Source organism: Astatotilapia calliptera, chromosome 19 (genome assembly GCF_964374335.1).
Source record: "Astatotilapia calliptera chromosome 19, fAstCal68.1, whole genome shotgun sequence".
Taxonomy (NCBI): Eukaryota; Metazoa; Chordata; class Actinopteri; order Cichliformes; family Cichlidae; genus Astatotilapia; species Astatotilapia calliptera.
Window position 1 is genome coordinate 7,654,034 of NC_137440.1, and position 22,192 is coordinate 7,676,225.

Here is a 22,192-nt window from a genome sequence, read left to right on the forward strand (position 1 = left end):
AGTAATAGCTGTCTTAATTTAGAACTCCTGTGAAGCAAATCTTCACAATAAATCTTGAGAACTTGTGACAGGTATTCCAGAAGCTACCAGATAAATCAGTGTAAGTAAGACAATTGTAAAACGACCATTGACAGGCCTTTGTTGCATAATTAACATAATTTGGAGACTTAAATTGCAACGTTGCGTGACTGTGACTGCAGAAAACAAAAGACATACCATCATCACTGTATATATTTATTGCACAGTTTTTGACAACCGTCATTTCATAATGCAGTTTTGTTTCTCATAACAACAATAATAATACACACAGCTCTCTTGATCAGTTTAATATCACGGCTGAGCACCACAGCTGAGCACCATTGTCAAGCTTGAAGGTTTGCTGGTGATGAATACTACCTGCATCAAATAATAGCTTTCAAATAAAAATGTCATGTTGGTTTGCGATTGTATTTATAATACTACGCTGCTGCAATGCTTATACAGTTGCAAGAACATAATTTAAGATCAATTCTTATAGAGTTACAGGAAAGAGAAAGAAAAGCTTGCAAACCTTTTGAACTGTTTTTTTTTCCTGCATAAATATAGCCAAAAACATGTTTAGACTTAGAAATCTGAAAACTAGATGGCGAAAACCCACTTTTAGCTCATTCGACTGCAATATTTGGTAAGTTTCCCTGCTTGGGTCGCTCTTTTTTTTTTAAATTATTTCTGTTAAAGTTAAAAAAATTTGATTGAAAATATGTTTTTGTTCTTCTTCTACTGTTAGATACTTTTGATATTGTCTTGCTAATTATTGCTAATTATCTCTGTGTTGTTGGGTTGTTGTTGTTGTTTTTTAAAAAGAGTTCATTGTAGCTTTAACCAAGAACTGTCCTGATCCAGATGCAGCAAGGAGTCCCATGACACTACCACCACCATGTTTCACAGGTGGAAAAGGTTCTGTCCAAACACAATGCTTCTCATTTAAAATATTTAAATGACTAAACTGCTTATCCAACTTAGTGCAAAGGGCACCAAGGCCTGTACAGCACCATTGTGCTTTTTGGAGAACAGTAGCTTTCTACTTGCTCATCTTGCACACCATTTTTTCAATGTGTTCTTGGTGAAATGATTGAGATGAGCTACATGACCATTAGCCATTGTGAGAGAGTCTTTCTGTCGCTAAGGAGCTACCCAGGGTCCCACTGGGGCCTCACAAGCTATCACAGCTTTCATTCTTGGAGTGCAGGTAAACCTCTCCTCTAAAGGGTTGTTGAACATTGTTGTTGAATCTGCCTTTGGCATACTCTGAATTATAATTTGTGGTTTGAGTCACTTCCCTAAATATGTTTAGTGAAAGTCAGTTATTAACAGATCAGTGTCTCCAGTTACTCTTGATTTTACCATTACATTTACTGCTAATCCTAGAGGGTTACATACTTCTGCCGCTCACAGTTATGCACTATTTGACCATTTCTCCCAATAACCAAATGACCAAGTCTAATTTTTGTTCCATGCTATTTATTTAATTTTGTTCTTTTTTGTCTACTTTCAAGACTTGTGCATGCACTTAAATATCTTCAGAAATGTAGAAAATCTCCAGTGTTGTACCTGTTACTGTATGCTTCATTTTGACAAGCTTTAACATACCGCCATCTGCACTTTATTAATACAGATAAACATAGAAGATCTGAGCTCACAGTTTGAATTATTTGCAAGTATTCTGAGTGCGATTTGCTTCGGTAGCCCCCACACCCCCGCATTTTGATTTCACACTTCTTTGTCCTGCTGCTTGATGTCAAAGGTCATCAAAACAGCCATGTCACTGGAGTCCCCCAAGGAGACAGCCAGTTTTAGTACCTGAAGAGCATTTCCACTGAAAACGTCACCCTCCCAGATTCTGCTTTTATTAAGTTTCAGGTCAGTCCGTGTCTCTCCCACCACGCTTACCCTCTGGATCCCTGGAACCCGTACCCTGAAGCGAACCCATGAGGCGGGCTCCAGTAGGCCCACACGAGGCTCAAAGAGAACGCAGCCTTTGCTCCAGGCAGAATAGACACAAGGGAAAGGGATCCCCGGCTGATCGCAGATGTTCCTTAGGATAAAGTCACACATGGGGTTAAAATCTCCACCAGGGGTTATCCTAGCGTAGAGGCCCAGCCGATATACCCCAGTATCAGGCAGGCTGATGCTCACTGTCACTTTTGTGTCTGTGTATGTGCAGAACAAGTAGCGGGAAAGTGGAAAAGCTGCTGATTTGTTCTCTTCTTTGCTGAGCACAGTGTGAAGCTCAAGGTCGCGATGGTTGTGGAAGGTGATGTTGCATTTGCCTTGCTGGGTAACCACCACTGCTGTTGTATGACTGAATTTGGAAAGTCCCGCCTCTGACGTCCGGGTCCCTGGGCCACATGCTGAGCCCAGGTTAGGAGGGAAGAGCTCATGAGGACTAACCACCTTCCCCCTGCAGTGCAACAGGAAGTTTGCAGTGTTCTGGAACTTGACTTCCGTTTTCTCATAATCCCGCACAAACACCGACAGCCGGTAGAAGCCATGTAAAGGGCAGAGGACGTGGCACGTCAGGGTGTCTGGTTTAATCTGAGTAGCCAGGCAGCGTTTGGCTATGGCAGCATCCATCTCTGGGTGAACCAGTTCACACAGCATCATCAGAGGCCTGGAGGTCTTCAGCACCAAATCAAAGACACCTTCGTCCACCTCAGCAACCTCGCTGCTCTGGCTGCTGCTTGTGACTCCAAGAGATCCTGCAACTGGCTGCAGCCCCCAAGACAAGAAGGGGTTCTCTGGGATCTCTTCCATCGCTCTGGGGGTAGGACACTCGACTGTGAAGGAGCAAACCCAAACCAGAGGCGTGGCAGCTGCCTCGGGTCTAGCAAACACCTTCACATCGTACATTCCACTTGCGGGTGGCAGGAGTTGCAACTTCATGCTCCGATGGGAGACAGTTAGGATACCGAATGAAGAGTTGATAGACTCTTTCTGCTCTGAAGCACCACAGTGGAGGAGGTCTTGGTGCTGGGTGATCTCATAGGTAAAGGTTGTTGGCTTTGAGAAGCCAAGGGACACACTTGCCTCACCATTATCTGAGCAGAAAATACAAGAGAGCGTTTGTTTTTGTTTTTTTTAACGTACTTGAAGATAGATGTTAAAAATAAATATGAGTGCATTCTTGATTAAAACATAATGACATTCAACAATAAGACTAAACCAAAAAAAAGAAAGCTGACCAGAAGAACAAAACAAAAAAGTTGTCAGGTAACCTGTGACAATGTGACAGTGATGTGGCCGAATCAGCCTAAGCCCCATACTGAAGAAGGCTGAGGTCTTGAAGACCCTTCTCTCAAACTCTTCCTGGGAGATGGGTATGCCTAGGAGCTGCCATTTCTCCTCATCAGGGAAGTGCGAATCGATGAACTCCTCCGGGTCCGTTAGGAAATAGAAATCATCAAACCTTGAAGGAACAGATAGAGACAGTGTGCTGGTTTTAGACTCAACCTGCTGCCTGTCATGGGATTATTCGAATAAGCAGCTGTTAAACTTCAGTCATTATTGTCGTACCACCGTGTCATTGTGGTATTGTTTGCAGCAACCTAACCGCTAAATAGTGAATGTGTTGAAATCATTTCCTTTTCACACCTTTTCACAAAGCTTTCATGTTCCATATCTACTCGTCCCGCTCCCCAGCAGGCATCCAATAGGAACCACTGTCCTCCCAGAAGCACAGCGTTCCACAGGTGATCAGATTTCACATGCTTCAGGCTTTGGCCCTGGCGGTATCCTATGCCCTTACTGTGGCCCGGCACTTCTTGGCACTCGATGCCCACCTCTCTGTAAACACAAACCAAACAACATGCTCATGGCTTTTTGTTTTTATATCGCATGTCCTCAAACTCGAGTTCATAAACTCAGAAGGCCTTTAATGCAGCAGTTAATAAACTGGCGATCACAAATCAACAACAGCTGTTTTCGGAGGTGTTGTGTTTACCTGCACATCTCCGTACAAAGGTTGGAGTAGCTGCAGCAAACACCGCGGCCAGCCGCAATCACCTCCTCTGGTGAACTCAGCTTCTCCGAGTGGCCAAGGTACCCGCTCACATCATACTCTGTGAAAGCAACCTTCCTTTTATTCACAGTAGGATGAATGACACCTGTATGAGTGAATGCTGCTGAACATAGATGGATTCGCCACCTTAAACTCAAAAATATGTCTCATTAGCTAAACCTAGTGGGCTTGTGTGGGCTGTAGTTACCGATGTTGTGGCACAGCCAGACCCAGATGGCACGAAGTTTCTCCAGCTCAGTTCTGGCTTCCTTTGTGATGCTTTGTACAATTGTTTTCACATTGTACACGCACTTTTCTTTCAGCTCCAAAACAAACACAACGATATGCACTGTTAGAACTCACAGCTTTTTAAAGGTAACTAACATAGGCAAAGATGGAGTCACAAACTTTCATGGAGTTGGAATGACTTAATTCCTTATAGTTTTACAGCGTTGTGTCCCTGTGTCTCTCTAGTGTTGAACTAACCAAATACTGAAACTGACTGAACTGCAGTTCTGTTCATCTTGGCATATGGAAAGTGTTCTAGTGTGACTCACTGCTGAAGCTAAAGCACTAAGATTAAGCACTAAATGGCAGATAGATTTGCAGACACTTAAAAAAAAAACCCACACACACACACACACACACACACACACACACACACACACACACACACACACAAAAGTACTTCTGACCTCTGCTCCAGCCCTCACAGCATGTGAGTCAACCCTGTGGAACACGTCTGAGCTGGTGAAGAGGTCCTTTCTGTGCTTTCTCGTCACTGTTACTGAAGCACACGCTCTCGGCCTCTGTCCCAGCTGTGCTTTTTGCTGCAAGTGTCTTGGTTCATCTGCCTCCTTCCTCACAGCACTCTTTTTCACCACCGTGATGGTTCTAGCCGCGCTCTCAGACGACAGTTGTCTCTTTGCAGCGGGACGCTGGTCCTCGCTCTCCACTATCAGTTTCTCAAACACACACTGCCTGGAGAGCACAGTACTCTTGGAGGCTTCACCACAGACCAGGACCTGTGCTGCTGCCACGTCTTGTCCAGGAGGAAGCTCTGGTAGACTCTCCTGTGCCTGCTTCTCATTGTGTGCCTGAGCTCCTATAACCCTAACTGAGCTTGGATTGCTTAAAACAGGATTGTCCTGAAGCTCACGAAGCTCCAGGGTTTTCACCTGTATGCATCCCTTCCGGGTCACATTGTTTTCCTGAGAAAGGTGTGCAGCACGGACAAACGGGAAAGAAAACTTTTGAATTGCAACTTCAGCGGACATTATGCTGGATGCATGGTATCCTGTCCAGAGACAAGGTGGATAAAATGTAAAATTCAGTTATTATCTGTAAGATATTTTTAGCTTAATCTCATGAGCAGATAGTGACTCAGTATCTTGTTCTGCTTAGAGTGAGACACACAACTGCTGAGGGATCCCTCGTGCGCAAGCTGTTCGGAAGACAGAAGCAGAGAGCTTATTCTATACAGTGCAGTGCGCTGTGTGTAAGACAGAGATGAATTGGCAATTATATCATGTCTATTCATAACCAAATGAATGCAAAAGCTAAAATCATTAATCACTGTCTCAGCTAAAAGCAGAAATAAATCTTTCGTCATATTACATGACCCCGTAACTTCCTGTATGTGATGAACCTTCACACTGATGGCCGTATTCATCTCTTTAAAATAAGCAACGTATGGGAAAAACTGCTTATTCTTGACAGGGCAGCAGGCTGGCACAGCGGCTGTCCTTCAGCCAGATGACCTGTTTGAAGCCACGTGGCATGTATCTGCCCTGCTCAAGTGTCCCTCACCAGGTCCTATCAGCTGTGTGCACTGCGTAGCAGTTAACCCTGACCCCTTCCTGAGGAGCAATTCAAGCAAAACTTTCAGATGACAGTAAAGCTAGCCCCTATCATGTCAACGTTAATCCATTGTCCTAAAATAATTAGGTGTGCTCGAGTTTTTAAGAATAGTACTTTTTTTTTTTTTAATAAATAAAAACATGGATGAAAGTAGCTCTCAAAATACTGATTTATGCCTGATTTACACTTAAAAGGGCAGGAGGGGAAACCCATTCTGTGTAGGCTTAACTGCTCCTACATCCCTATATGTTAGTGAGGCTTATACTCACCCTGAGAGGATTTCAAAAGCCTGCCGGATGTTTGCCGGAGTATCGACCAGAGATGTTTCCACTGTGTGTTCTTTGTGGTCCCCAGTTGCAGGGTGGGAGGCTTATATATTCTCCTATTGGCCTGCCAGGACAGACCCCAGAATAACAGGCCTAAAAATACTACAAAGCAGTTAAGACCAGCCAATAGAGAGAGCCCCAACTGAGAAGTGTGTGACGTCTGTGTGTGTATTTGTAAGCGCTTGTAAAGCTTACAAATGTATGTTTGGATGTGCTTGTGTGTGTTTGGTACGTGCTTTTGCTAATAACACCGCCACCACCGCCGGCATATCTGGACACACAAGTGAGTGTAAATTATTGGACATCTGTGTCAGTCTGTGCATGTGTATCCGTGTAAATTTTGAATGTGCAGGTTTGTACAGTGTTAATGTTTGGATCCATTCCTGCTGAACAGGCAGGTGGAAGGGTTAATGTTTGAGCATGTGCTGATTGTGACAAAGGGGCAGGATTCAGAGAGTTGGCATAAAATAACGTTGACATCAACGTTAAAGACTGCTTCTGGTGCACATAAGCACAAATAGCTGTTTTTTCACAGTTAAGGAGACAAGGAAAAGGCAACAGCTCCTCAGACAGGTGGGGAAAATATTTTGGAAATATTTCTTATTCACCTTTTAGACAACAGTTGGATAAGATCTGCATCAGCCTTTATCTGTCTGATCGGTTTTGAAGGTAACAGTTTTTCTTCCACTTCTAAATCTTGCTACTCTCCAAGTTATTATCTTCTTTGTATGTGAAAATGATAAGGTGTGATTTAATGTGAGATATTAGACTCATTTGTTGACTCATGAAGTAACTTCCTTGTTTTGTTTTTTTCACTTTCAGGACCAAAGGAAACTATTTCAACCAGCAATTTGAACAAAAATTAAAAGAAAAATTGAAAGAAAAAAAATTACTACATTAAAAAAAAATATGTGTGCAATTGATGTGGGAACACCAGAAAGTCATTAGTGTAACAAAACGTTTCTGCATACAAGCCAAGAAACACTGCGAGTGCAAAAGTCAGCCAAGACAGCTCACTTTATGTGCAATATTTACTTTTAAAGGAATAGTATTTGTATTTCGGATATATTTATTTCATTTTAAATGCCCATTTAGATGTTTGTTTTTTGGTATTTGTGAACCTATTTTAATATATTGACCCTCTTGGCAGATGTGAAATGTAAAAGTGAAAGGCCAGAAATCAAATGTGACCTAATATTTGGATGCAAACTATAATGTGATATTTTTAAAATCCTCATAAATAATTTCCTAATGTTGCTTTTATCTAATTTCATAGATAAAAGACTTTCTATGACAATTTGAGTCTAATTGACCTTGAGACCAGAGGTCCAAAGTACTGTGCTCTTTAGCATCCCAGTTTGGCACAATATCCCTATTTCCCATTATGTTTTAAAAACAAACAATGGCAGTAAGAAATATAAAAATTTATTTTTAAATAGCTCTATATAGGATTGTCACTTTGACCTTCAGATCAACCTATTGACTCTTACACAAAGGTCAAATGTGACATATTTTGCCTCTTTATATGATGCTCTCTATATGTTGACAATACTCACCACACTTGTAAGAATTATAGTTTCAATGTTCTAAAGGTTTTTGTATATTTTTGACCTATTAATCACTAAGTTGACCTTGGTAGATGTAAGCCAAATGTTAATGGGTTGTTAACATGACCCTACTCTACACCCCTACAAAGTTTTATGAGAACACATTCAAAACTTTTCGAGCTATCATGTTCAGTGGCACGCAGACACCCCAACGCTATCAAAAACATGGTGGAGATAAAGCTGAGTGAAGGGGTAAATTGAACTAAAGAAAAGGATGCAGCAGCAAGAGTCAGACTGCCATGCGTTTTAATAAAAGCGCAGTCCGCGTATCATCTGGTATATACATCATGGACGCTTTGAACTTTTAAGCTAAACCAATTTTGTGCTTTTCAAGTATAGGCTTCAGGCTGTTTTCATGCCAAGGGAGCTGAGAGCATCGAGGTTTTCTCACCTTTTACTTTCAACACAACACTCTGTCATCTTCAGTGCGTTTCGTCTGTGTACATAAACACTGCAGAAAAGGGAAGTGGTCCTTGAACGACGATTGAACCCGCCACAGAAATAAAAAGAAAGAAAGAAAGAGAACTTGTTGGATTATCACAGAAACATATCACCCAGCAGATACAGTGTTATATAACACTGCCATATGTTGGTGTTGATATTGATGCGCAGGCAGAGCAAAGGGACCGCCACCTCTGCCAGTGCTGGATCCCAGGCCAGATGACTGGGAAAGTGCAGAGTAATAATGCCATCTGGAACAGCTGTCTGCCAAGGAATCTCTTCCTGGCTTATTAGGGAGAGTGGAGGAGCGGGATTGGGTGCTGTGGGGGTTTCTCTCCACCTCACAGAGAGGTGAGACGCACTGGTGGGAGAGATGTTTGATGCAGCAGAGAAATGAAGGAAATAACCACAGGCTGAAAAAGAAGAGATGTATCCCACTCGCTTTTGGGTGCAGGAGGTTTGTGTGTGATTCTTCTGCAGTGTAATAAACTGTGTGCTTTCAGTCCAAATGGGCATTAATTAACATCTAAAACTTTATTCCGGCTGATACAGCCCTCCCCATAGGTACTGTCTCGAGATCAATGATAGTTTCCACTACACAGAACTTTGAAAGCCCCAAATGGTCTCTGTGATAATACTGAAATTTGAAATTATAACCAAAAAAAACCCCACACACATACATGGAGAAATAAACGCCATAAGAAATGTAGTGGATCAAATAACACAAAAGCAGGGGAATTAAAAAGAACACAAATTTGACTTGAAAGTTGTGGTACCGCACTGGGGGGTCGTGGGTGTGTGTGCAGCTCGGTTATGACCGCAGGCAAAAAAAAGCTGTTACGATGAGATCTAAGGGACTGACTGGGTTTGTATTCTTCAAACATATCAAACAAATGTTAGCCTTTGCTGTTACGTGATCTAAGAAACTGCGGATGCCCTCAATAATCAATTCTATAACTAACTCGGTGCTCAGTTGTCTTTCTAGTTATTCCACATGTAGCTTTCGACACGTGTTCTGTTTCAGAAGATCAAGAATGAGTGAGAGTGTTGCACCCCGCAGGAGGTGAAGACAAAAATCAGTTGCTTTAAATCCCACGTGGACAAGAGACCTCTCTTTTATGCTATTTTTAGACTCTAAAAGACAGATTTAGTCATATTTGTGGCAAGGCTGTGGTGATGCGACAGCCAGAGTGACAACCTAAGTCCAAAAACTATTTCTAACTTAGGGCTTTAGTTTCTATTGCAAACCCAAGAAATGGTTTATTATGATGTTCAAACAAACGCTTGATCACAAAAGGTCTCTGTTATGTTCACCTTTGTGAATGTGTTCTAATAACTGCTTTATATAGCACATCTACCTGAGGGGTATTGACAGGAAATAATTAAAAAACTTTGCAGAGCAATATAACTTACCAGCTGCAGCTAAGAACTCAGAGTACTCAGCTGATAGCAATTCTGCATTTTAACAGCTGGTAAATGTGGTGTAAAAACCACATAATCTGGACAGCTGGCTTCTAAAAAATAATATTAATAATGAGTCAGTTATGTATTCCAATTTTGTTGTAACAATGTCTAGTTTGAAAAAAAATCCAAAAAACATCAATGGGCAATAAGCCCTTCTGTGATAATACCATAGAAGCTATGGTAAACTGCTGATACAAATACTGGGGGCAAATCAGTTCTGTGGGTTATACAATTAACCAAAGTCCAGCGTATAACAGCACCGAACAAGAAGCACTCACAGAGCATAAACCTCTGCCAAGGCAGCTCACTCTCTGGGCGTTATTTACTTTCAAGGGAATAATACTGTATTTTCTATATAATCATTTTGTTTCTTTGTTCTTTTTAAGCCTACTTTAATAATTTTCTAGGGCAGTAAAAATCCGATTAGGGCAGCGTGGCAGATGTTTACTTTGATTACACAAACATTATGTTGAAGCAGATAATGGATCAGAGGTACTGATTTGTAAATACCTGGACATGGATTATTTGACCTTCAAGTAGAGGTCAGATTACCAAGGTCACGTAAGGAACTCTATATAACCTTAATATTACTTTGACCTTGAAATCAACATTACTTTGATTACTTTGAAAGTCATAGGTCAAATGTGACATATTTTAAACGTAGTTTCTATATGTTAATAACACAGACCACACAGACAGAAACCCATGCATGCAAATGCTACCAGAAGCATGACCTAGATGGTATGTGGATTGTTGTTTTTTGGGGGCTTTCTCTCTGTAAGGTCTCTACTTTACAGTATAAACCACCAGGGGGAGACTGTTGTTGTGCTTTGGTGCTATATAAATAAAATTTAACTATTTAGTAAGAGTAATAAGAGTCAGTAAGTAAGTAATCATTACCTACTCTTTTACAAGGTAGATGATTTTCGAGGAAGTTTTCTGTATTTCTGCTCTCTGGCTTGCTATTTTTAAATATAAAATAATACATAATTAGACTGTGATACAAAAATGCTAATAATATTCAGTAAGCCCCCCTCCCGCTCCTTATTTTCTATTTATAATTTAGTAAAAAACAAACAAAACTGTCAATCAGTAAAAATGATAAGAGGTTTTACATTATGCAGTTGTCATTTTTCTGCTGTGTAATCGAAACACAGTATAAAATCTAAAATCCGCGCTGTATCAGGGGGCAGCAGGTGTCGCATTCAATGACTGGTTTCAGTAAATTGGAACACTGTAGCCAGTCAGCTTTTTCCCGCTCTGGATACTGTTATGTGACAGTCCGCAGCGCAGCGCGAGCGGTGGGCGGGGCTGGTGTTCAGGCACTCGGCGGGCGCGTGCGGTCTTCAGCACCTGACGACCACCGTTAATTAATTGATGACACTTTCTCTAGTTCTTTAAATGTAGCGACCGGAGAAAACAAAGTCAAACCTTTCGTTATTGCTCGGTTTCTTTATTTTAAAAAGAGGAGGAAGAAGAAAAGAATATATTCTCGACATTTTCTGGAGACCGGGAACATTATGAAAACTGTTAAGGACGATGGAAAGGTGAGGGCGGCGTCAGTGAATCGTTTTACTAAAGGTAAGATGTGGAAATATAAAACTTTTTTGCTAATGTTTTCCCTCACAGGTGACAGTTCACCTTATATAAGGACTGTATTTCTTATTTTAGTCACTTGTTATGCACCGGAGTTAAAAACAAGGCACGCGGATGGCGAACTTAAAGAGTGTGGTACAAGTCTTCATCTTAAACACACTCAGTAATATGTTTTGGCTTCCGTCCTGACAGGTGTGTATGATTAACAATAATAATTGTTTTAATTAAATGAGTCATAACAACTACCTGTACTGTCATTGTAAGACATGGTTTAGGCTGGGAGGGAATTATTATATGTGTAAATACAATTGGCTTCCTCAGTTCTCAGCAGAACTCATTATAAATGGATGGAGTACATGCTGAACACACAAGCAAGGCAAGTACTGTCATTGGCGCCAAAACACATGCAAAGAAGCAGCTTTAAGTCTAACAAAAGCGAAATATGGCGTCTAATATCTGCAACCATAAACACTGATATTTATTTCATTCAGTCTTCAAGAATATAGAACAGCAGAATCGGCCTTACCTTCTACATCATTAAGATTTTAAGCAAGTTCAATGGTGAGGCACACTGATAAGATGATTTAAGTACATTTTAGAGTCATTCACTGATTTTGTGACCTTTTTAAAATTATAACACCATGTGAGAGGTATTATGTTTTTTCTCAAGCTCTGATCCTCCAGCAGAGCATCTGATCTTAAGGGAGTTTGAGGATTTTACACACTTTAGATGTTCCTAAGGCTGTGTTTTTTCAGACAGGGTTCTCAGATGTAGTTGGAGTTGGCTAGCTTTTATAACAACTTTGATCTTAAATTGTGATGTGTCCACTGTTATTGCAACCTTGTCATGCTCCTCTGTGCATGACAAGAAGACTCTCCATCTAGTCTTCTGCTCTTTTCCAACCATCAGTATGTGTGGTTGGCCAGTGGCAGCTTGTCTGTTTGGAGCTCTTAACATCTTCCCTCTCTTTGCCACCATCCACTGGATATATCCAGTTTGAATGACATTCCAATCTTCTAGCCATTGATCCTGGTGAAATGGATCAATGAGTGGATGTCTTGTTCACTCCTGGCATACAGCCTGACATCATAATTGTACTAGGTGAGACATCATGAATTAAAAATCGACCTAACCTGCTTCAAATTTGGCTGATTTTCACATTTGTCATTTTCTCATGTACTTGTGCACCACTCCCAGCTGATATTGCTCTGTTGTAATACCTCTTAAACTTGTGCATGGGTAGCAGCTTTCAGTGGAAGAGTCTGCCCTGTTCAAGTCCACATGTGATGCTTCAGACTTGGATATAACCCAGAGCATCCTTGTTGTGGCTGAAGAGATCCACAGGGTTGTCTGCGTGAACCTCAGTCATACTGTCAGGGGAAACTGACAGTATGACTGTACCATGCTTCCTCTCTTTGTTGCTATGCTACTTTGTGACCTTGTCCTCTTTTTCACAATTAAATTTGAGTTAAATTGTTGCCATTTTGATATAGTGGAGAAACTTAAGCATTGCAGATAAACATGCATGTGATCAGAAAAGGGTTTCAAGGAAATTAGTTTAAATCAGTGTTGTTTTTCATTTTTATCAGTAGAGTCTCATAAATTATTCCATCTTGTATATGAGGTGGTTGATGGTCACTTACCTTTTGAGATTGAACAATGATGACTGTGAACCATGAACAGCATTGTGGACAATGCACTCTGTTAGTACAGATAATGCCTCCCTTGATGTGGCTTCTGCAGTGGCCGTGGACTTTGCCTTCACAGCCGCATTGTGTTCCTGGTGATGGCTATCAGCGTCCTGTTACCCTTGAATAGTAGCAAGCACTCTATGCAGTGTTAAGTTGTAGGTTTCTTGTACTCAGTCCAAGCATTACCTAGGTACATTGTGGTCTCTCGAGTAGTTCCTTTGTTATCTATGTAGGGATACATCTATCTGACTGGTTTGTATATCGGTTTGATCCTGACTCAGAAAGTTGGATTGGGTATCAGTGGAAATGGGCTAATCTATGGGACAGATTAATTTGGTAACTCAATGTTTCCCCAACCTAATGAACTATAGACTTACATAATGACTGAAACTAGCACCACTGATGAACAATATACTGTGAGGTCAGTTTCTTGATCACTAATATAGAAGTTATCTTCACCATTGATCAACTACCACTGATGATGATCGAAAATACATAAACAGGGTGTACCTTTAAGACAAATCTGTATACCTAAATCTGCATGATCAACTTGGTCACCTATAACATCTCAAGGTTTCTGGCTACGATCCTCAACCCGTTGGTAGGCAGCTCTAAACACCACATCCAGAACACTTTGGATTTTGTTGAGAAGGTGAGAGATGTCATTATGGAGGCAGATGTAACATCGTACAAAACCATTGTTTCATCTCTCTTCACTTGTGTTCCAGCCACTGAATCAGTTGAGGTCGTTCGTAAGAGGTTGCAGGATGACCCCAAACTCAAAAAAAGGACCATTCTCAGCCCCGCTGGTTCGAGCGGGGAGTCAAAGAGGCCATCCCTAAATCGAGTAAGGGGCCTAAGGATACATCTTACAATGCTGTGATTGCAGCCGTTCCCCAACTCTGTGTAACTGGTACTCATAGTAATGATAATTTGCATATAAATAATCCAGAAACGGACCTCACAGCCCATTGTTTGTCAGTGTTGCTAGTTTCATTCATTATGCAAATATACTGTTTATAAAGTTGGGGAACCTGCAGTCAGCTGAGACTGGAGACATTTCTTCCACTGAAAACACTAGACCAGATAGACAGAATCAACTTTTTGGGCCGAGAAAAAGAAAGCAATTTATTTCTGCAACCGGAAAGATGCTGGTAGAAATAAGGGTTGTTTAAGTAGGAATCCTTTCTCAGACAGAGAAATAAATCCTATTAATTTAAAAGTGGTGTGACTCGGTCAGTCAGAGCTATAATAAAGTTTGATTGGTAGATCTCTGCATCCAGTGGCTTTGTCTTTGACCCTCTCATCATGGAGTATTAAAAAGATTTCTGGTTGTAGACCTGACACTGGAGAAATTACAGTATACAATTCATATTTATTACTGTCATGAATGTAATCTTGCACATCTTTGCACATTTTTTGTTTCTGATTTGCAAATTTGTCAGTGATGCATAATCTGTTTCCTGTTTGCTAGAGAGAGATCTCTCTTTGAGAGTTTGCATGAGGGCTGTTTAAGAGTGATTACGCTTAACTGCAGCAAATGCTGAGTGTGCTCATTTCAAGTGTACCAAGCCTTTTACGTGTAAAGGAGGAAACGCATGCAATCTGTCAAAACAGTTAGCCAAAGTGCATCACATACTGACAGAGAATACAGTTTTGATCGCCTAGCTTGAGTTCATGACATTTTGCTCCAGGTTTGTTATGCTGGGTTTCCTCTGCAAGCCAGTCACCCTGCTTTTTTTTTTTTTTAATTTATTTTTTAATTTTTTATTTTTATTAATACATTTTTAGATTTAAAAACTACAACAATTAGGCCAGCTAATGACAGCACAAAAATAACAGCTAAAGGCAACTTTTAATGAGTAATCATGTTAAATAATCACCATGTGAAAATTAACCATGATGATTATGATGATGATGATGATGATGATAATAATAATAATAATAATAATAATAATAATAATAATAATAATAATAATAGTAACATAAATGGGGAAAGATAAAACTGTTTTTCTATGTGTAGGCTTGCAGAATGTTGAATTTTAGGTCTTCTCTTAGTACAGCAGTTCTTACATCATAAAATCAAGGTGCTTGTAAATGGAACAATTCACAGAAAGACGCACAATTAGCCTTTTGAACCCTCCTTTGCCTTATCTTGTAATATTAATTGGCTATTGAAAAACAGAAGCTTTATAGTTGAGAAACCTCTAAGTTCAAAGCCTTATTTAAAAAAAAAAAAAAAAAAAAAAAAAAAAGACATTGGTTTGACCTTGAATTTTCCCAAACAATCATTTTTTCCCCCACATCATCCTGTCTGTATTGTGTAACGGTCTGTTTTTATCAGGATTACCACTTTTTTTTTTATATATATATATATATATGCTATCCGGCTGGCACTTTCACTCTGAGCTCCTCCCAGACTTGAGTGTGCATACATGCTGTTTTGTTTCCAGTGGGATCTGAGCCTCTCTCTCTGATGCTGTTAACATCATGCTCTACATGTTGACCTGCTCCCGAGAATACACCCATAACCCTGTTAGTACAGTACAGGTCACATTAAGAGGAAAAAAAGTGTAGTGTTCACTGAATATTGGTGTTTTGTGGTTGAATATACTACCTATACCCCTTGCCTAATATTTGTTGTGCTGCTAAAAGAATTTTAATCGTTGGGGGCTTGTATGAAGGTGTCTGGTTTTACTGGGCCTTGATGGGGGTTCTTTGGGCTGTGAGGTGGGTCCCCTGTTCATCAGGCTTGTTGCATTGCATTTGGTGGTTGCTTGATTAGACTGCGATGTGGAGAGTTTGGAGCAGGAATCTTTGTCCTGCAGGGAAGAGGCGTTGTATTTTCATGGGGCTGCTGGAGTGTGCTTGTTTTGCCACAATGTTTGCGTGGGTGGTACGTGTCAAAGTAACATCGATATTCATCCCAGCACTCAAGGTTTTCCAGCGCAATATTGTATTGAAACAAGATTATCAGCTTTATACATGCCCCCTTGTCAGTTCTTTTACTTTCATGGCTGCTTGTCTCTTCTGATAATCTTAAACAGCTGTGGTTATTCTAGGCTTCTAGGAGCAGGACAGCTTTATGGCAGTTTTTATCTATGTAATAAATTTTCTTTATTTTTGTATTTAATTCATTGAATTAGCCAAGAGGAAGCCTTTATCCTTTTTCTTAACAAAATTCTTTAAAGACTGTGCATACCATGACAAAATTTTATTACTCTTACATTTTAGTTCCCTTCACTGTCACATAGATGTCTGATTTAGGGAAGATGTAAAATACTGTTTGCTTTTTGTAAATATTCTGGACTACATTTAAAAACATATTTTCAAAATTAACAACTGAATATTGGTCAGTAACTATTAATGCCCTTGGATGGATGCAAAATTTAATAATTTCTCTCTAAAAATATAAAGTAACAAACATTATTTGAACTATTATCTATTATCTGAGGGCCTAAAACTCTTTCTCAATCTTCATTCTGACTTCAAATTAGGTCAGTGGTGTATTCATGGACGCACGGGAATTTGGTCAACAGTGTTAATTGTTTGTTAAGTGATATTCATTAGCTGCTGTCTGGCAGAACTGCACTGGAATCAAGTAGCTCCTGGTGAAGCTATTAATCAATCACCTCAGCAAGTGTGGACAGTCGGTTAACTTTCAGCTCCCTCAGCTGCCTTTGGAAGCCCTTTATTTGTCAGGTTAATTAGGCACATTATTGTGTGGGGGTTAAATTGATATAGACTTGTTTAAAATGTTTAGGCTACAAATACGTAACTGCATGAAGGACATCAGGAGGCTATGAAACCTGTAACTGAGAAATTATAGTGATCAGCAACTAGCAGTTCATCTTTGTTGTTTTCATTAGTTTTTTTTTTTTTTTAATGGTTTATACTACATACATGTAATGTCAAAGGAATAGCCATAATTGTTTAGCTTTAGCAGGTAACCGCGTTTGTTCAGTGGGTTGCATTCACTGTAGGTTTGTTAATACATGCATGATTAGAGCCACACTCTCTGTGGGACCTTCTGATGGCATTGCATGGGCCAGCTGTGCCAGCTGAAACCTCCTTATACAGCCTTAAATATCATGTGATAAGGACACATTGTAGTATAACCTGACAGTCACTATTCTACCAAACTTGTCTGTAAAAGAAAAATTTCTGTCTTTTGTATCTCTGTATTAGGGCTGTTCGATATAACGATATATATGTGATTTATATCGTTATCGGGACAATAGATGTCTTATATCGGGATATGAGATTTTGGTCATATCGCACAGCCCTACTCTGTATGTTAAGAGGTTGAAACTTTAGCAATGCTTCTGAATAACCACTTTATTACATGACCAATGTATTTCAGGCTGTAGCCTTCATTAGGCTCATCGAAAAACATATTGCAGTGTAGACGTTTGTGTGGAAAAAATGTTTCTAGTAGAGGAAAAACATAGAAACCAATCATATACATCCAGTATACATATCCACCAATAGATTACCAACAAGGAATTGGCTGAGCATATGTTGAACAAGGTAATATATTTACTTTATATATTAGACAATTATGTAATAAGTGAAATGTCTGGAAATGGACTGCTGATTGACAGTCCATTTAAAAAAAAAAAAAAAGAAAAAAAAAAAAAGAAAAAAAGTATGATTGTAAATATACTGTAGTTATCTATTTTTCTAAAATGTAAGCAAACATACAACAGGACATGGATGAAACTGCTTTCCACAGGATTTCAACAGTCTGGACCACTTAAACACTCAACTACAGCTGCTACTTAATGATTTTGGAAATATAATTCGGTCATCACATGTATAGTGATGAACATGAGTATAATTGCAGAAAATATCAGTAATTTTGATAATTAATCATTTGTTTGAATTCCGGCGAAACAGTATAGATATTATTTACTATTTTTTTTTTGGACATTTCATACATTTTAAAAGTAAAAGAAATCTGTTGACAGATCGGTTAATAAAAAATTAAAAATTTGGTACCAAATGACTTACAGTTATACTGCTGAAATTTTTAGCTCTTCTGCCAAATTCAGCACAGTCTTACCAGACATATTGGTATAACAAACTTTATGTGGCTATTGCAGAAACATAGTTCTTGTATAAGCTCACAAAAATAATTATATTCTAATTATATTATCACTGAAAACTATACAGATTTTAAATATACAATTGTGAGTATTAATAAACAGTTGTAAAACTATGATTATTGTATTGTACAGTATGATTGTTTAAGTTTGGAGCAGGGTTGTCACCATGTTAGAATTTCATGCTCAATATTGATACCTATAAAAATGCTTGATACCCAATGCCATTTTCAATACTACATGTCTCTTGACAAAATTAAGAGGAGTGTCTTTTTTTTTTTTTTTTTCATAATGGTAATTTCAATATACAACTCGCGTGGCTACAGGGTAATTGCTAATAGTTAAAGAGTTAACATTAAGGCGCGCACCAGCCCGGTTAACATTTGAACCGTCGATGTTGAAGATAAGTGTTAGAAATTGATTTACCTTGGCTGCAATCCTAGTCAGAATGCACGCACATGATGGAGAGCATTTATTTTGTTTGAATATCTTTGTGTGTCTGTCTGTAGTTTCAAAACAGACACAATTTGTTATTGTCCATGTCTGCGGCCCTTGGCCAGCATATGGAAACAGACAATGTAAGGCAGCAGCCAAGAGGAAAGGAAATCCCACCCAGTGTTTGTCCACTAACTGCGTCTTTGCTGTCTTCCTGCTTGGAGCACAATGCAACAAGGTGCCCTTTGCGGTTTATTGTAGCGTTTTAATGTGCTCTGTAGGTGCACAGAATTTTAAAGCTTGCTGCAGAGTGACTTTTTTCTCTCTCGCTGAAGTCTTTCAGGACAAGCAAAGGGAAGGGCTTCATTTCAAAATGAGACGGTTTAATCTATTTTGATATTGTGACATGCAGTCTTGCAAAATATTAATAGCACAAAGTAGGAGACTGTAGTTCATCCAGTTTGCAATTTTGCAAACTGGATCTTGAATCATGAGTATGATGCCATTATATATTCCTACCCCCCAAAATAGCTTTGACACATTCTTTAAGCACATATCACATTCAGCACATATACTCTTTTGTCATTTTGGCTTTAGGATAGGGCGAAATATGACTCACCCAACCACTAGTAATGTTCAGGGAATATTATGACTCACATGACTGCATTAGTATTTTATTCCCTTTTATAATATGCAAATACATTTGTTGGATTTTCTTTTAAAGAGAGCGGTTTAAAGTGAGGCAGGACAATCCATGCTGCTGATTTGACCATTTACCTCACTTACTTCAAAGTTAAAAAGTGTGTGTGTCAGCATTGCTTCCCCATAAGGGCTTTTGGAAATATAAAGACAAAAACATTTCCTGTGTGTGTGCGTGCGTGGGTACAGAGTATCACAGTGAAGAGGGAAATATGTAGGGGAAATTTGGAGTTAAAGGGCACCTCTACAATCTTCTGTTCAGTGTTGCTTCTCCTCTCTGCACATTTGTGCATCTGGATCAGACAATACTTCATTTGTTACAGACAAATACTGCACATAAATACATGTATGCCTTCTAATTGATTTTAAACATTTTAAAATACAAACAGCGTCTGAGAAAACACTGCAGAATAGAAATATATTTAGAAAACTGACAATAGTAGATGTGTTTTCCATTATTATCCATTATCATTATTGTTTTTTCAGCCTCTACAGTTTCCAGCAGAGGGCAGTGTGTATGTGCTCCTGTATCACTAGGAAATTGTTTTTAATATAAAAATAAGAAAATAATAGTCATAATTGTCACTGTGCATTTATTCACACATGAAAAAGACTCTGTATGCTGCCTGCAATATCCAAATCATACTCAAGCATTTAAGGAAAAATGTATCTTGTACCTTCTTTTTTTTTTTTTTATAAGGTTGTGATGTATCAGCTTTCTTTTCTTTCTTTGTTGATGATATTTTCTTTTGGTCAGTGGTATGAATATTAATATAAATATTATGAGTGAAGGGGTTACAGGCTTGCTGGTTTAATCACTTCAGCCACTGCGAAGGTCTATGTAGTGAAAATCAATAGGAAACGCTTACCTTTGAGCAGAAGAGACCATTGCATAGAGGAGACTGTGGCTGCAAGCAAAAAGGTGCTAGTAAGTGTGTGTGTGTGCTTAGGCAGCCTTCTTCAATTCAATGAGTCGAAACATTCCCTCTGTGCTTGTTGCACTACACTTGTTATTTTACAATTTTGTCAGTTATGTCATTCAGGTTTCCAGGACAGCTTACATTAATGGTGGAGGGGAGGGATTTGTTGCTGCTCAAAGTGCCTGGGTGAAGGCTATTATTGGGCTGATTCCGTCTCGCTGATGGCTACCCAGCATTCATTAGTTAATTACTTTTGTGCTGATCATTTTGACAATATGAGTAATCAAGAGGTATAATGGAGTCAGATAATAATGTCAGTATTGTCTCATGTACTGTGATTATGTCTAGATTTATTATGTATTAGGTTATGGTATTATAAAGTTATATACTGACTTGATACACTCAGAATACCTCATCTAGTACCTCTTTAAAATTGAGTGAGTTTTAAAAATACCTCTTCTCCTTCACCACATTCTTAAAAAGAGTACACTGTTCATTAGAATGTGACTTGACAGCCAACTATTTTCTCCGGTGTGCATTGCTAGTAATGGCTAATGTAGCCTTGGCCCGCTATCTTACATGAAGGTCCACAGCCCCAGATACTGAAGTATCCTTGCATTTAGCAGTTTGCATAATCTTGCACCACTTAATGTCTGATCATCAAAACAATTTGTTGAAGATGTCATGCTGGCAACCTGCCAACCGCACCAAGAATACCTTTTGGTAATTCAAAAATATTTTTCCTTTGAAATAGTAAATGGTCTCCAACTCTATTGTAGAGTGTAAGAGTTGTATGAGGCCAGAGAAAGTACTGTAGTTATCTAAAAAATTTGAACATAACAAGACATACAGAGACACAGGAAATGTAACTTACTTGCAGTAGGGCTCTGCACCATGTTATTTATTTAGTTATTTATGTAAAGGTGTAATTTGCAGTGGGATTGTCAGTCCCGATCAAAAGTTTAAGACCACTTGGAAAAATGGCAAAAAATCATATTTTGCATGGTTGGATGTTAACAAGGTTCCAAGTAGAGCTTCAACATGCAACGAGAAGAAATGGGAGTGAGACAAAACATATTTTGAACATGGAATTTATTGAAAAGACCGCTTGAACTGAAACAGGCTGTTTGACAGCTGATCAAAAGTTTAGGTCCCCGTGCCTTTAAAAGGCCAAATCTGTGCAAAAATGTGGATTCAAGGTTTTTTTTTCAGTCAGGTAGTCACGCTGTCATGAAGTTCTGATGGCAAAAAAAGGTTCCCTTTTTGAACGTGGTCACGTTGTTGAATTGCATAATCAGTCTCTCGCAGCACGCCATCACTGCTGAGGTAGGACAGTGATAAGACAGTGATTTGGAATTTCTTAAATGATCCTGAGGGTTATGGAACAGAAAAGTCAAGAGAAAGACTCAAAAATATTTCACCAGCACTGAACCAGAGGATCCAATTGGTTATCCATCAAACTGGTCGATCCTCGACCCAAATTAAGGCCATTACTGGTGCCGACTTTAGCCCCATAACCATCGGGCAGCATCTGAGACTAACAACAAAAAACGTCTTCAAAGGCCTCGTCTCCTTGAACAGCACAGAACTGACCGTTTGGACAAGAGAGCACCAAACACGGGACATTGAAAGGTGGAAGAAAGTTTTATTCTCTGATGAGAAAGTTTTTAACCTTGATGGTCCTGATGGTTTCCAACATTACTGACAAGCAGGGCCCACCTGAGATGTTTTCTACATGCCACAGTGGAGGGGGCACCATAATGGTCTGGGGTGCTTTTTCCTTCAGTGGAACAATGGAGCTTCAGGAGGTGCAGGGGCGTCAAACGTCCGCTGGCTATGTCCAGATGTTGCAGAGAGCATCCCTCATGACTGAGGGCCCTCGTCAGTGTGGTAATGACTGGGCTTTTCAACAGGACAACGCTACAGTACACAAAGCTCGCAGGACAATGGACTTCTTCCAGAAGAATAACATAGAAACACTCGTTTGGACCCCCCTGTGTGTTCCCCTGAT

General features: G+C 39.5%; 2 protein-coding genes across 3 annotated transcripts in view; one reads left to right on the forward strand and one right to left on the reverse strand.

Moving 5' to 3' along the window:
• Positions 1-220: 220 nt before the first annotated feature.
• ky (kyphoscoliosis peptidase) lies at positions 221-6,231 on the reverse strand. The gene is made up of 7 exons (XM_026151456.2): positions 6,166-6,231; positions 4,732-5,333; positions 4,245-4,359; positions 3,980-4,097; positions 3,631-3,822; positions 3,255-3,445; positions 221-3,077 (listed from the first exon to the last, which is right to left on the reverse strand). The coding sequence occupies exons 2-7, from the start codon at positions 5,311-5,313 to the stop codon at positions 1,750-1,752; spliced, it is 2,526 nt and encodes an 841-aa protein (XP_026007241.2). The 5' UTR covers positions 5,314-5,333; positions 6,166-6,231; the 3' UTR covers positions 221-1,749.
• Positions 6,232-11,103: 4,872 nt separating this feature from the next.
• The window catches only part of slc4a11 (solute carrier family 4 member 11), a 101,584-nt gene continuing 90,495 nt past the window's right edge, over positions 11,104-22,192 (forward strand). For both annotated transcript variants that reach the window (XM_026151298.2, XM_026151300.2), the window contains exon 1: positions 11,104-11,315. In XM_026151298.2, coding sequence (XP_026007083.1) covers positions 11,255-11,315 — 61 coding nt within the window. In that variant the 5' untranslated portion in view covers positions 11,104-11,254. The remainder of the gene's footprint in view (positions 11,316-22,192) is intronic.

Excerpts from the sequence above, each read along its gene's own strand:
- ky (XM_026151456.2), bottom strand. The coding sequence starts at position 5,313 with ATGTCCGCTGAAGTTGCAATTCAAAAGTTTTCTTTCCCGTTTGTCCGT. Across the intron at positions 3,823-3,979 it reads CTTTGTACGGAGATGTGCAG|AGAGGTGGGCATCGAGTGCC; the intron begins GTAAACACAACA and ends TTGTGTTTACAG. Across the intron at positions 3,446-3,630 it reads CATGAAAGCTTTGTGAAAAG|GTTTGATGATTTCTATTTCC; the intron begins GTGTGAAAAGGA and ends TGTTCCTTCAAG.